Below are 15,324 nucleotides of genomic sequence, written 5' to 3' on the forward strand. Positions count from 1 at the left end.
TTAAATGTAGTATTTTTTTTTTATATATATACTGTAATTTCTTTTAACGATCGTGCTCCTTTCAAGGCCTCCCTTAACTCGGGGAAGAATCGCTGGCGCAGCTTATCAAGAGTTGTGAAAGTGGGATTAAACTGAGACTCTGCTGACAACTTTCGAATTTCCAGAAGTGTAGCGCCAGTTGATTTTGTGGATAAAGTGGTGAGGAACGATTACAGAAGTGGCAGTTCTAACTTATTCCCATTCATTGACAGTGACCCTCTGATTTTTATTTGAATTATTGATCTTCATTTTATCAGTGTGTTGTCGTTTGACTGGAGGCCGTGACGTCTCTGCTGCTCCTCACCTACGTGGGATTGTTGTTTGTTGCTTTTTTGTTTTGTTCTGTGTGTTCTTTCTGCCTCTTGTCCACATGCATACAGCAGAAAGCTGAGCTGAAGCGTTTGTGATACATTTTTAGAATACACTGCGAATACACTGCTTTGCTGTTTCTGCCTGTTGTATTAATTTCTCTATTTATGGAAGCAATCTTATACCCCACATGAACACTGGCCAGGATCGTGGAGACTGACCAACGATCTAGTGACTGATTTGCTGTCGAGCCAGGCTGAACTGATCCTGATTGGTTGAGTGGTTGGCGGGTGACAACAAGGAGACTAGAGACAGGTGAGCTCTGCAGCTGATCACCACCGGTTGCCAGCTGTGTGCATGCACACTGATAATAATCTGAGGATGAATAAAACACTCACAGATTGTCAAATAATCTGTTTTTTTGGCATTGCAACAAAAAACAGCTCTTTGTTCAAATTGTTTATTGATTAACTTGATGTCATGCCTTTGAGATTGATGTCTCATGTACATGGGCCAAGGTCGGCAGCACAGGTCAGGAAATAATATTAAAAGAGGTTTAAAAAAAAAATAAACAACCTATTAAAACGTACAACATTGCTACTCATGCAGGTAGTTGATATGAAGTGCAGTGATTGAGGTCAGGTCACAGTAACCAGAAGCACAGGAACTGAATGTATGCAGTATGTTTTTTTTCTTCCACGTGAGCAGCGTCTTAAGCGACGCCGAGACAGTTGAACCCACCTGGGATTTATGGTGGAAAAAAAACCAACCACCTTCGTCACCTCGGTGGCCCGGCGGTTAGCACAGCGTTTAGCACCTTGTAACCTCACAGCAGGAAGGTCCTGGGTTCAGTCCCCAGGTGGGCGGGGCCTCTCCTGCATGTCCTCCCTGCGGCTTTGCCCCTCCGCTGCTCCCGTGTCCCCGCCAAGTGGAAACATGGATTGTGAGGTTAATATCCAGTCAGCGCTGGTGAGAACCAGGATCCACCCTCAGGGGCTGTGCACTGGAGGAGGATGAGTGGGGGGGAGGGGTTGCTGGTTGGGAAGTGGGGGAGCGGAGGGGGAAGTGGGGGGGTCAAATGCAAGGGTACAATTTCACTGTGAATTCAGTGAAACGTCTCATCCTACTGCCCGAAGCTAAAATGCACCCAGATTTTAAATGAACTCAGGTTTCCTCTCTGTTTTCCATCAGTGAACCACTTTCAATCTGTATTAGAATAGATTACTGTGAGGGTTTCAGCCAATCACATGCCACATGCGACCATGTAAACCTGTCAGTCATTTTGTGTCCCTCCGCCAGGGTCAACCACCCTCCCACACTGAAGCGCACAATTTCTGTATGTTTTTTTTTTTTTTTTTTTTTTTTTTTTTTATGACTATTTTTTTATTTAAAGGAATAAACAATAAACAAACCCAAATACACAATATAAATAAATACATAAATAAATTCTCTAAACCTAAATTATTTTTCTTTCTTTCTTTTTTTCTCTTGATCGTGAATGAATGAAACGTACAGTACGTGCGGACGGACGGCAGGTGCCCACGAGCTGCTGGTGGCGCACAGCGTACAAAGAGAGAGAGAGAGAGAGAGAGAGAGAGAGAGAGAGAGAGAGTGTCCTCCTCCTCCTCCTCCTCCTCATCCGTGTCTTGGCAGCGTCGCGCGGAGCGAGAGCACGAGAAGGTGCACTCTCAAACCGCAAAACCCTCACAGCTGCTGCGGAGGGACCGCGCGCGCGTTCACTCCTCGAGGAAAAAGACGGATCAAGAGAAGCGCGGCGGGAGCGCGACCCGGTTTTAATTTTCTTTCTATTCTTTCTTTTTTCTTTTTTTTTTCTCCCGTTTTATTTGATGTTGATCTCGGTTCCGTGGCGGCTGCTGGGAGGAGCAGAGTTGCAGCGAGATCATGTCCTCGGCTCAGTAGAGCTCGAGCTCTCACACCCGGCGGACTGAAACACCCACAGCAGTTTAATGAAGAGGAAGAAATCGCATCCGAGAACGAGTGAGTATCCGAGTACCCGCACTCCGTCTGCCTGACCGCGTCCTCTCGGCTTCCTCCGACAAAGCGCACATTATCATTATTACTATTCTGCCCCCCCAAGTTTTCCTGCTCCGGTGATTTCCGCGACCCTAACGTGGCGTCCGGAAGTTGATTTGTTGCCTCGAGGCGGCAGAAAACCGCCCGTCAAAATGTCGATATTTCTTTTTCATTTTCATTTTATTTATTATCATCTGTGTGTGTGTGTGTGTGTGTGTGTGTGTGTGTGTGTGTGTGTGTGTGTGTGTGTGTGTGTGTGTGTGTGTGTGTGTGTGTGTGTGTGTGTGAGAGAGAGAGAGAGAGAGAGAGAGAGAGAGAGAGAGAGAGAGAGAGAGAGAGAGAGAGAGAGAGCAGAATGGGGGCTCAGTGCGGGGTTTGTCACTTTGCACGTCGACCACCGCTGGTTGCGTTCGCGAGAACCAGCAGAAAACGGTCGAGGCGGGAATTTACGCCTCGCGCAGGGGAGCGCGAGACCATGCCGTGCCGCGCTTGCTCGGTGGTCACGCAGCAGGGGAGGCGAAGAAGAAGAAGAAGAAGAAGAAGCTACGACTGGACGGGGAGAAGAGGCAGAGCTCCAACTTGTCCGAGTCAGTTATTTTTTTGCTGATGAGGAAATTGCCATATCATCATCATCATCATCATCATATAATTTTATTTTTTTGGGCGTGTTGTGATGATTTTATTCGCAAGTCCACAATAGTATCCGCTGTCACACTCCTTCCTGGTCGGCAGTGGTCTGCGCACAAGTGGTCTCTCTCTCTCTCTCTCTCTCTCTCTCTCTCTCTCTCTCACACACACACACCGACACTTTTATTTTGCGACCCAGTGTGCAAGGACAGTCAGCGAGGCTGCTGCTGTTGAGGAGGCAAAACATAAAATCTAGTCTGCCGGCTTCACCCTCAAAGTGTCTCAGCGTTCAGCAGGGACTCGTCTATCTGCCTTTATTTATAGCCCCCCCGCCCACCCACCCACCCCCAACACCCTGCCTCCCTTCCCCTCCCCTCCCCTTCATTTTTTGTGCAACACATTCGGAGCGGCTGCCAAAGCAGAAGGTGACGCAGCCACGCGGCCACTTTATTTCAGAAAGGAGGAGGAGGAGGAGGAGGAGGGAAGGGTCTTCGAGCAGAGCAGAGGAGAGGGTGGAATATAGTCTGATTGATTCAGGAGTGCAGTTGCACTCCAGTGCCAGTCCTTCCGCCTTTTCCTTTTTTTTCCCCCTTTCTCCCAGGATGGCCTGGGCAGCTTTAGAATGTAGGGAAGCTTCCGGCGGCGGTGTGTGGCTGGAGAGACGGGTCGCGGCTCACCCCTATTTTGAGTGCACTTACCTCTGCTTTATAGCCCCTCCCATTCCCCCGCCCCTCCCGCCCCCCCCACCCCTTGCGGCGGCTGTGTTACGAGGCGGCAGCTGAGGGATGCAGCCGCGTGTCAGGCTGGCGGCGTCTCTGAGGGGCGTCTGTCTCTTTCCCAGGGAGCTGCATGTTTTCTGTTGAGGGTTTTTTTGTTTTTGTTTTTTTTTTTTTTCCCACCCCTGCGCAAAAATTGCACAGCTGTTATCTGCACTGTGTCCTCGACAGATGTTGTGAGGCGGCGGCGGCGGAGGCGGTGTTGTGGTCGGCGAACACATATTTACAGAGCAGGAAGTTCTCTTGGCGACGTTCTCCGGTGGGAACTCGGGGGCCCGGCTCCTGTCGTCGTCGTCCTCTGGAATGCTAATGTGACCTCGGCCGCTGTCTTCATCGTGCCATCTTATTTCTAGGCGCACACACAAACACACACACACACACACACACACACACACACACACACACACGCTCAGCTTTAGAGGCGTCAGTCATACCTGTGAAGTGCACACCTTCCTTTCTCTCCGGCGTTCCCTTAAGGCTGCCCTTCAGATGGAAGAGGGGGGGGGGAGACGGGGGTGGAGGAGTGGAATTATGTATTCAGCCAATTATTTTCCATGAATGTTGATGTGACGGCAGTGGAGATCAGGTCCCGCACGACAACATCAAACACCTCTTCTTTCTTTCTTTTCTTTTTTTTTTTTTTAAATTTGAGAGTGAATAATGGACTGTGAACGGCTTTACCGGCTCCCTCTCTACTACGCTGCTAGCCTGCAGTCTATAGGCTGGGAAATACACACAATAAGCTCTGTGTTTTTCTTCTCACTTCTCATTCCAAAAGCTCGCACCTCCACCAGCGCCTCCTGTCTGCTGCCCCGGATTTGATGTGGGGTCGGGTCATTCTCAAATTGCAGGCTGATAACTTTCCTTTTTATTTCAAGTGCCTCTTGTTGTGCTCCCTTTGTTTAATTAAGACTCGCAAAACAGATGGCGAGGACGGTGAAGACGAGAGAGGTTTTTCACACGTACGTTTGAACACACACACACACACACGCCTCACGATTTGAGATCCACCAGGCACCACTACGGCGCTCCCTGGGTGTGTGAGATGAAATGACGTTTAGAGATTCTGTTCTGTGAGTGGCGTTAATTAATAAACGCCACTTAAAAATGTTAAATCTAACTTGCCTGATTAATGGTGTTTGAAGGTGGTGTGTTAAAAGAAAGGTCCCTAATAATAAAAATGATGATAATAATAATGATCATACCTTTCCGTTTTAATACAGTTCAACACAGACTCAGTGCAGTTTGTTATCCAGAATATTACCCAGGAGAAAAAAAAAAAAAGTCTATTGGTATCCCCCCCAAAAAAACATGGCATACTTAGCCCTCCGTTTGCAGTCTCATACCTGCTCAAACAGGTGCTTCCTTGGACCTCCTTGGTCAAAAAGATGGTGGGTCCAACACCTGGCTGGAGGCGTGGTCACTGACCTGAGAGAGGTGTATTTGGAGCATTTGGAGCAAAACCCAAAATGTTTCTTCTTCAAGGGCTGTGATTGGCGCCGCGACTCTCCTCCCTGGCTGGCTCGTTTAAGAAACACTGTTTGTTTTTTTTGTTTTAGTTTTTTTTTTGTGCTTTTGCTCCCACCAGTCAGAGGAAATTAGGAGGCATCAGCGCGCCGTTGACCACGAGTCCTTCCCTCAGTTGGAAAAGGCACGGAGCAGCTGCGCGCTCAGATGGAGTCTCTCCCTGGTGCCTGCTTCCTATTTTCTTGCAGGTTGTCTTGTTGTTCTAATGGAGGCAGCGGTGGCGGCAGGAAGGCTAAAAATACGACAGTTACAATAATGATATGGTCGACGGCGATAGGTTTCTATGGATCCATTTCCTTGTTGTTGCATGTGTTTCATCTGAGGGGGGCGGAGGGGTGCTGGACTGCCATGATCTGATCTGTCTGCGACTCCTGTGATCTGAACATGGACCTTGAGAGCGAGTGTCCCCCCCAACCCCCGGTGATAGAAGGCCTTCTCCTCTGCACCTCACCTTATTAGATTCCTTGGCAATTACGCCGCCCTCCAGGGGGAAATGGATGCCTTTAACCACCTTTCCTATCAATTATGTGCCAAACAACAGCCCCGCTAACCAAGAAGCCATCTCATTTACTCTGGAATGCATTTAGCCAATGACTTCCATTAGGTTTAGCTTCGGCGGAGGTGAAAGTGTGACGCCTCATTGCATCTGGCAGAGCAATCTTTTCCCCATCATTTCAGTCGGGGCCGAGCAAAGGCGGCGGCGGCAGCGTCTGTAACCTTCGGCGCCCAAAAGGCCTGAAGGAAACTTGAGTGTTTTTTTTTTTGTCTGTCAGATTTCTTTTTCTTTGTTCCTTTGGCCCTTTTGTCTGGGTTTCACCCCACAATGTGATTCTGATTGTAGCATTTCCAGAAGGTCACAAATGATCTGATGCAGTATTGCAACTCCGTGAATAAGTCACCGTATTTAGCGAGTATTCAGACCTCAAAAAGCGACTTTTCTTCACAAAAAGCGACAGATCTGGCAACCTTTTCTACTGCTCTTGGAGACTTTTGGCGACTTGGATGTGCCGTTATGGTTAAAAGGGTCGCTTTGTTCTTATTTAGTATGGTTATGGTTACTCATGTGGCACTTGTAGTAGTAGTAGTAGTAGTACTCCCACATTGTATGGCTCTACGTTGGCCATAACATAAGGTTTAGAATCATAAAAGCCACTGTCTCTTTTCTCACAGAAGAAGTTAATTTGTAAAAATTTTCAACACATTCATTTGTTGAATATCCCACCATATTATTTCTCTCTCATGCAGCCCCACAGTGTCCAATGAGATGCGCATGACCATTCATGCAAATGAGGTGATGACATCATTTAGCGAATTCTTGCGACTTTTAGGACAGCCAATAGCTACTCTTGGTACTGGAGGGATTGGCAACGATGATCTGACGGCAAATCCAGTGGACAGCAAAAAAAAAAAAAAAAAAAACAGCGACGAAAGGCAAAATTTTATTTGAAGATAGACAGCAGAGTGAGTCGGGAGTGTCAGCAGAGTTTGCTGAGTTGCAGAGAAGGTCTTTCTGAGGAGATTTTCCTCTCAGGATCTGGGAGTCTTTTGGACTGATGGCTTTGGGAATGACGCGGACGGATTCTCCTGAAAGCACTTGGCGGTTGATACTGTACTCAGGCTGATAAATGCAGTGCAGTCTCTCTCTCTTAATTTTTTTTTTCTTACCACCCCCCACGCCCACAGTAGAGTCTCACACCGTGTAATCCGATGTGATGGGTTTTTGGAGCGGCAAAACACCGGCTAAGTTTTTTTGAAAGGCGGCAAGAAATCCAGTCGGGAATCTTGCTGCGTCTTGCCACGGAAAACCAATCCAGGAACAAAGGAACGCCGCGGGGACGCGCCGGGCTCAGCCACCGTCAGGCAAATAGGATGATCTCCGACGCATTTTTTTTTCTCTTTGTGTCTGCTCAGTGCGCCTCCACCATGCTGACCCACACAATCCGACAAACAGGGAGTCGGCGGAACGAGCCAGCAGTTTGCGTTTAGGTCTGTTTCAAGACTTTGGGAAGATCGCTCCGGGTTAATCCGCCTAACAGGGTTGTGTGGCGCTGCTGATGAGGGCTCGGGTTGAATTCTTAATCCGGGAGGCGTATCACTTTTCCACCGACTGCGATGTAGGTCAGAGCCGACGGAAGAAGCCGCAACACTTATCCCAACAATTACAGTCTGAAGACTCTCGGCTTGGCGCACGGCGACGGGAAGGAAGTGGGACCTCGGCCTCGCGGGTCATCGATCACCTTTTAAAGTGGATATCTGATGCAGCAATTTGTAGACGATCGTCCCGTGAGTGGAAGGTCCCCGTGACATCGGTAGTCGATCAGAGCTGGAGATACCTGCCGGCATCCAGTTCATAGAACACAGCGATACTGCCACGACGCAGAGGACCGAGTCTTGTATTTCTGTCTGGTCGATGGATCCCAACAGCCTTTCACCCAAGTCAGCTTACTGAACACAATCCATCCGTCAATGATACCCACCTCTCCTGCACTCAGGGTCGTAGGAGGAGGGTTGCAGGGGCCGATCCCCCGGTGTCCTGGGGCTACACCCTGGACAAGTCGCCCGTTCATAGCACGGCCACAAAAGACACACGCACACCTACTTCCCAATTGGCCTCACATGCATGTCCTTGGACCGTGGGAGGAAGCAGGAGAACCCTCTTAGACACAGAATACCTTTTCGACTAAAGATCTTAATTAGAAACAAAATCTCCAGATTTCTAGCTAAACTAGACCTCTGTTTACAACCTCGCTTAATTAAAAGCCTGGATTATAACTTCCTGGTCGCCCTGTTCTGTGCATTTATGCCAAACAAGGTGGTCTCACTCCTAGCACCTTGCAACACCTACCTGGGTTTGTGGTCACTAAGCGTCAGTTTCAGTGCCTGTTGACAGGATAGAGACTCAAGTCAAGGTAAAAAAAAAAAGGGAAACAATAACAACTTCAATTATTAGAGGCTGAGGCTGACTATAAGCAGAGACCTGCAGCGAGAACAGCAGTGCAAGCTCAGAATGGAGACGCTGCAGGTTTTTTTCTTATTATGCTCCAGAACACAACTATTATGACAGCGCAGGCCAAGGTCAGCAGCAGAGGTGGGACACACAGACACACACACACACACACACACACACTGATTACTGAGCCAGCGACAGATGGGCAAAGTTGAGTTCAGGCTGCGGCAGTCGATCTACTGAGTGACTGAACTCCTTCCAGCTCCAGCCCCTGATGGTGAGCAGGACTGGGACGTTCTGACCCCGCCACGGTGATGGAGACTGGTTTTGCTCATGTGAGGAGCTCACACAGGTTCAGCTCCACCTTCTGCTGGGGAACTTGTCGTTGCTCTTAACGTCCGGCAGGCAGCCACGGTTTGGTTCCCTGCAGTCAAACATTGGCGTGATTTGCAGTAGATACAGTAGATGACGTTTAGATTGATAAATAAATAGAATTATAAATGTATCAATACTTGGATGGATGGTGGAGAGAGTAGAAGCAAACACACCAACATGTTTGTGGTGTTAAGTTTTTAAATTGATCGCCCATGATCGAGTTCCTGCAGCTTTTTTCTCTCCCACTCACATCCAAACATGGGCCGGTTTTGCATTTCTAATTGTATCAACAGTTGCTGCGCTGGTTTGACCTCAGGGATTCAGACTGACACTGAACAAAAATATCTTTCTGTGCAAGTAAAGCGAATAAGTGCTCATGAAAGCAGCAGCCTTCAGCGTCGCCGCACAATGAAATGAAGAGGAGCTTCAGCTCGCACACGTCCATAAATGTCCATTATGTCAGACAAGCCGCAGTGTTGTCAGTGCGATGCACTCCACACCGCCGAGCCTGCTCTCTCCCGCCTGGCGTGACCTTTAGCCCACGTCAGTTTGGCTCAGCATGCCGGTGAAGGAGGAGCCGCCGTGTCAGCTGTTTGGAGACGTTTCGCAAGAAAAAGCGCACGGTGAAAAATTAGAGCCGACTGCGAGCGGCACCACTCGGCGGGCGACTTTCCCAGAGCCGCTGAAGCAGCAACTCTCCCCCCCCCCTTCCCTGCCTCCCCCTACACCACCCTTCCTCCTCCTCACCTCCCCACGTCCATCAGTTATCTTGCCCCAGGGTGGAACCGGGCCAAGAGGTCTGTAATGTTCCTCAGTTCACTGTTGTGCGGCGGCTGATAATCGTGCGAGTCGCCCATCTGTAGCGCTTGACGTTGAAAAAAAAAAAAAAAGAAAAAACCACCTGCACAGACGGCCTCCTCAGCCTCCAACCTTCAGTGTGTTCACCGCCGTCAAAGCTGCAGCATGGATGAGTTTTCAAGCTTTCATGTTGTGTCTAATGCCTGTGCTTGGAACTGCTCTGAAACAATTCACTTTTTCTATCTACATCAATCAATCAATCAACTTTTATTTATAAGTGTTTAAGTGTTAGATTCCATCCAAAACCAGCTTGTCCCTCCATAGCAAGCAGTTTCTCTGTAATATATTGATGAATCATTTTTACAAGATAATGTTGCATATTTATAGTGTTTAAATGTCCTGGCGGGTGAACCTGAGCGTTAAAATAATAATTGTCTGATAATTCTGGAAATCAGTTTTGTTTTTTTTTTAATTAATTTAATTTCATCATTTTATTTCTTTGCTTCTGCGTCGTTCATTGACACTTTCTTCTTTCTTGCATTGAAGAATCGTCGACGATTTCACTGTCTGTGAATATTAAACAATTCAGACCCCACTAAGACAAAGAGGTAAAGACTTTTCTTTCTTACTCGTGGCTTCATTATGGACGCATTAATTCCACTTTATGTCATTTCCCCACCACTCTGGTGGCTGCAGTTAGTAACGTTACTGATGATAAAGGTTTTTTTCAGCGCTGTCACTCTGGCCTCTGTTGCGCACTGATGTTGCACGTACGGAAAACCACTCCCCTTTGAGAAACTGGATTCCGACTCTGCCGCCAAGTGAACGACTTCTGTTGCGTGTGAAGCTGCGGGTTGTGCACCCACTCCTATTAATAGTCAAAGTTGCCGAGAGACGAGCATCTTTTTTTTTTAGGTCAATCAGCCGCTTCTCCTCCACAGCAGCAGAGATGAACTTGTTAGGCGAGATGAGAAACACTCACAGCAGAGAGGGGGAAAAAAACCAAAACAACAAAAAACTAAAACACTCATTTAGCTTCTCTTCTCGCCACCTGAGGGGTTGCCTTCCTCTCTTTCGTCTCTCCTTCTCCAGCTCTTCCCACCTCTCGCTGTTCTCACAGTCACTCCAGACGACTTTGCTTCCGGCTTTGCGTGTGTATGGCTCGTGATTACGACGTGTTTTTTTTTTTTTTTTTCTTCTTTCCGTCAAATAGTCACAATGTAATCACCTCTTCAATCACTCCTTTTCCCCACCCTCTCTTTTTCAGATTGAAATTCAAGGGAGAGTGATCCGTTCAGCAGCAGTGCCAGTGGCAGTGGCAGTGTCCCCCCCCCCCCCCCACTCCCCCTGGCAGACTGAAAATGATGTCAGCATGGAAGCAGATTGTCCTGCTATCAATCACCGGATGCCTCTCAGGTAAGAGCCCTTAACATATATTTTGCGTGAGCACCGGTCGCGCTTGGCCGTGGTGATTTAGCGTCAGTATCGATGGAGGACGAACGTTATCACCCCCCTCAGTTTTCACTTGATGACTTGAATGACACGAGGAGTTCATATGAGGGATGTTCAGCTGCTGTTTTGTTGTAAGTACTCGGGATTAGACTGGCGACACTGGCCACGTCTCCAATGATGAATGAATGAATGTTTTTAGTTTCACACAATGTATAATACTACGGAAGCATATTGCTTCCGTAGTATTATACATTAAAAAAAAAAACAGGGCTCAGTATCATGTTGTAACGTGAAACTATTACGTCCATAATAATTTTCACATTGTTTTGTAAAAATGTTCACGTTATAAGGTGAAAATTATCACGTAAAAACGTGAAACTATCACGTTACTTTGTGATAATTTTCGCTCGAGTTGATTGAAACAAAACAAAAAAAAAACACGATAGGACAGCGACTCAGAGGACACGCTATAAAAAAAAAAAACAGGGCTCAGTATCACGTTATAATGTGAAAGTTATCACGAAATAACGTGTTAGTTTCACGTTTTTAAGTCCCAATAGCGCCATCTCTGGACAATACTGGTGCAGTTTTTGGGACTCGCTCCACTGCATGCTGGTGCACACCAGGCTACTGACTGTCCTGCTCTGCAGACTGGTGGCCTGCTACTACACCAGTGTGATACCACTCCCGTCCACCGGCCGTCTCGCTCATTATCGGGATCGGTGCTCGACGCTCCAGCCCTGTTTTTTTTTCTTTTTTTTTAGTGCAATCTACTTGCCGCCGCGCCTCGTCTCTGCCCTCACCAGCCCTCCCGGGATGGGAGGCGGCAGAGTGTCGCAGCAGAGTGTCAGTCCTCGTTCAAATGACATTGTAAATCCCAATGAATGTTATTCAAATTGACTCCTGGGTAATTCACAGCGGGTACTCTGGGGGAGGGGGAGGGGGAGGAGGAGGGCAGCCTCACCTTCCTAGCGGGCAAGTGCTTCTTGTGTTTTGTTTTTTTTGTTTTGTTTTTTAACGCTGACTCAGTGAAAGTGCTGGTTGACGTTCGGTGCTGCACTCTTGGAAACCCTCCAGAACAACGAGGCTCGATGACTATCATTGTGTCGTCCAAAGTGAAATGATGTGCGTGTTGTCTCAAACCCCCTGGCAAAATATTCCAATAATGTGCAGCGGTGGTATTAGAGTAGAATGACTCAAACCTTTTGCAAGAAGCTTTACCCTATTTCGACAGGGTGCTTTTATCCCCTCTTTTTTTGTATGGTCCATTTTTTTTTTCAATAGAGTGGTGATGTGTTGTCGAGTTGTGTGTACTCAAAGAAGTACGACAGGAACTCGACAGAACAACGGTTCAACTCGAAACTCTAAAGTTGTGTGGCAGCGGTCCATCCATCCATCCATTCATTCATGCATTTGTGAGTTAATTCATCCATCCATCCATCCATTCATGAATTAATTCATTCAACCATCCATCCATCCATCCATCAATCCATTCATTCATTAAGTAATCCACCGAGCCATCCATCGATCGATCGATCGATCCATCCATGCATTGATCAATCCATTCATTCATTCATTAAGTAAGCCATCAATCCATCATCCATCCATCCATCCATTCGTGAATTAATTCATCCATCCATCCATTCATGAATTAATTCATCCATCCATCCATCCATCCATCCATCCATCAATCCATTCATTCATTAAGTAATCCATCGAGCCATCCATCCATCCATTCATGCGTTGATCCATCTATCCATCCATCCATCCATCCATCCATCCATCCATTCATTAAGTAATCCACCGAGCCATCCATCGATCGATCCATTGATCCATCCATCGATCCATGCATTGATCAATCCATTCATTCATTCATTCATTAAGTAAGCCATCAATCCATCATCCATCCATCCATCCATTCATGAATTAATTCATCCATCCATCCATTCATGAATGAATCCATCCATCCATCCATCCATCCATCACTGCTTCTCCTGGCCTGACTGTAAGGTCAGTTTCTCAGAACTGGACAACAACTCCTGGCTGAGAGAAGAGCAAAGAACTCTCTGCTTTTCTCTGCTGCAGTTTTTTTTGTTGTCGTTCTTTTAACTTCGTTTCCGTGAAGCGTGCACCTTTGATCTGCGGTATTGGACGTGCACACAGAATGTTGCATGGTGGGCGGGAGGTTTGGTACCAAGTCAGGCTGCAGCCAAAGATCCACAAACTGGAAGGAAATGAATTCAGCACCTCGGAAACAAAGCAGACTTTTACTCATTGGGTCATATGGTGAAATATATGTCGCATTACTGTTTAAGGAAAAAAAGAAAAGAGGAAGACACGGAGGCGCTAGCCACATGCTGCAATCTGTTAGCAGTCGGATGTTAATTAGTCCGACTCGGGCCGTCTGTTGACTCTGCCTTCTCTCTGCGCCAGATTGCCTTCCACATCGTTTTTCCTTCTCGGCTTCTGGCGGATGTGCGCATCCGTATGGCCTCGTTTAGCCGCCGCCGTCGCCGCACGCGCAGCGTGGCACAGATATTCTGAAAATAGAGCCCTCTAACTTATTCATCCGCCACTTCCACCAGCAGGAAATAAGTTTTTTTTGGTTTAAAAGGAAGTGTGTGGAAAAACTGGCCCAAGAAGACTCGCTGGAAGACTTTATGATGAGTGATTAGACCATTTCATTACATTCCAGCAGTGATTTCATTACTATTTTATTTATTTATTTATTTTTGGCACGGCGGGGATTGGGGTGGTATTGGGGGTAGGGGAGGAGGCGGGTGTTGGAGTCAAGGAGATAATTAATATCTTGGATCAGCAGCAGAGACGTAATGATTTTGTGAGATGAAATGGGGCACTCGCACTGAATGTGGACAAAGCCTGGAGTGCAACAACAAAATAATGACAAAAATCATTCGACCTCGGTCAGTGTTTCTCTTCTGGGTTGTGTGAGGTTTCTGTGGGTGGTGGTGGTGGTGGTGGTGGGGGGGGGTAACAAAGGTGTCAGCGGCGGCAGTTAGTGCACGGTAAGGGCACCGGGGATTTATTCTTCATGCAAGAGTAGCAAAGTGTACGCAACACAACACAACACAACACATCCCTGTCCTCGCTCGCTGCCTCGCTCTGCTCAGCAGACGCTGCAGTCTGTTCAACACTGAGCCTCAAACTTATTGGATTTCAGTGAGATGAACTGTTTCCTCACTGTCTGCACTTTTCTGCTGCTGCTGCTGCTGCTGCTGCTGCTGCTGCTGCTGCTCTGGGTCAAAAAGGCAATTTATTTATTTATTTATTTATTTACTCACTCCCAGACTTGTACTCCTACAGAACTTCTCCTCATTCCTCTACTTCTTTTTCTTCTGTTTTTTACTCCCCCCCTCCACCCTCGCACCCACCCAGCCTGGACAGAGGATGTCACATTCCAAGGGCCCAGGTGGAGGGCGGAGCCCAGTGACCTGGTTCTACCCGCCAACTCCCCGGACCAGCGAGCCACCTTGACCTGCGAGGCGGAAGGCAGCCCCCCTCCACAGTACCGGTGAGAGCACCGCTCAGAACCAAAGACACCTCCACCTCCATCTTCACCTCCTCCATCTCCTCCACCTCAACCTCAACCTCCGTCTCCACCTCCTCCACCTCCTCCATATCCCTGCTCCACCTACTCCTCCTCCTGCAATTTCCTCCACCTCCTCCTGTTCCTCCACCTCCACCTCCTCCCCCTTTTCTTCCATCTCCTCCATCTCCTGCCCCTCAACCTCCGTCTCCACCTCCTCCACCTCCATATCCCTGCTCCACCTACTCCTCCTGCTGCAATCTCCTCCACCTCCTCCTCCCCCTTCTCCTCCATCTCCTCCATCTCCTGCACCTCCTCCAGTTCCTCCATCTTCTCCATCTCCCTCCTCCACCTCCCTGCTCCACCTCCACCACCTCCCTGCTCCACCTGCTCCACCCCCTCCACCTTGCTGCTCCTCCCCCTCCATCCTCCTCCTCCTCCACTGCTTAATTTGCTCTCCGCTCCTCGGCGGGCTGAAGGAGGCGAGCGATAGCGCTGATTGCTGTCGATTTGTCATCGCCACCGACGCCGCCGTGTCTCTTTCTGAGTGCTTCCCTTTTTTTTTTGGGAGACGGCTCTTCAAAGAGGCCCGGCGCCTAATTGAGCGCCCTTTTCTAATTGAACGGCGCTTATCTGTTTCCAGCCGCCGCCGCTGCCGCTGTGATGCAGGTTCTCGCCGGGCTGATTAATACGCCAACACCTCGGATACGAGGTTAACTTTATTAATGATAAGATTTAAGCTGCTGCTGCACCGCTCCGGCTGATGATTTATAGCACGGCGCTCAGCTCAGGCAGTCATTAGGGGGAGGGGGAGGGAAAAATATGAGGGGGGGGGGGGTGGTATCGTGTTGAGTGACTCTTTTTGCTGCAAAGATCTCTTTCATATCTGCGCC

At 48.2% G+C, this 15,324-nt stretch overlaps 1 protein-coding gene across 1 annotated transcript in view; it reads left to right on the plus strand.

Moving 5' to 3' along the window:
• The first annotated feature begins 1,940 nt into the window (after positions 1–1,940).
• The window catches only part of cntn3b (contactin 3b), a 57,361-nt gene continuing 43,977 nt past the window's right edge, over positions 1,941–15,324 (plus strand). Inside the window, exons 1-3 of the mRNA XM_076015695.1 lie at positions 1,941–2,346; positions 10,700–10,848; positions 14,281–14,416. Coding sequence (XP_075871810.1) covers positions 10,794–10,848; positions 14,281–14,416 — 191 coding nt within the window. The 5' untranslated portion in view covers positions 1,941–2,346; positions 10,700–10,793. The remainder of the gene's footprint in view (positions 2,347–10,699; positions 10,849–14,280; positions 14,417–15,324) is intronic.

The sequence above is a fragment of the Nelusetta ayraudi genome, unplaced genomic scaffold (genome assembly GCF_046127955.1).
Source record: "Nelusetta ayraudi isolate G7.1 ecotype Tasmania unplaced genomic scaffold, CSIRO-AGI_Nayr_v1 ptg000193l, whole genome shotgun sequence".
Classification (NCBI taxonomy): Eukaryota; Metazoa; Chordata; class Actinopteri; order Tetraodontiformes; family Monacanthidae; genus Nelusetta; species Nelusetta ayraudi.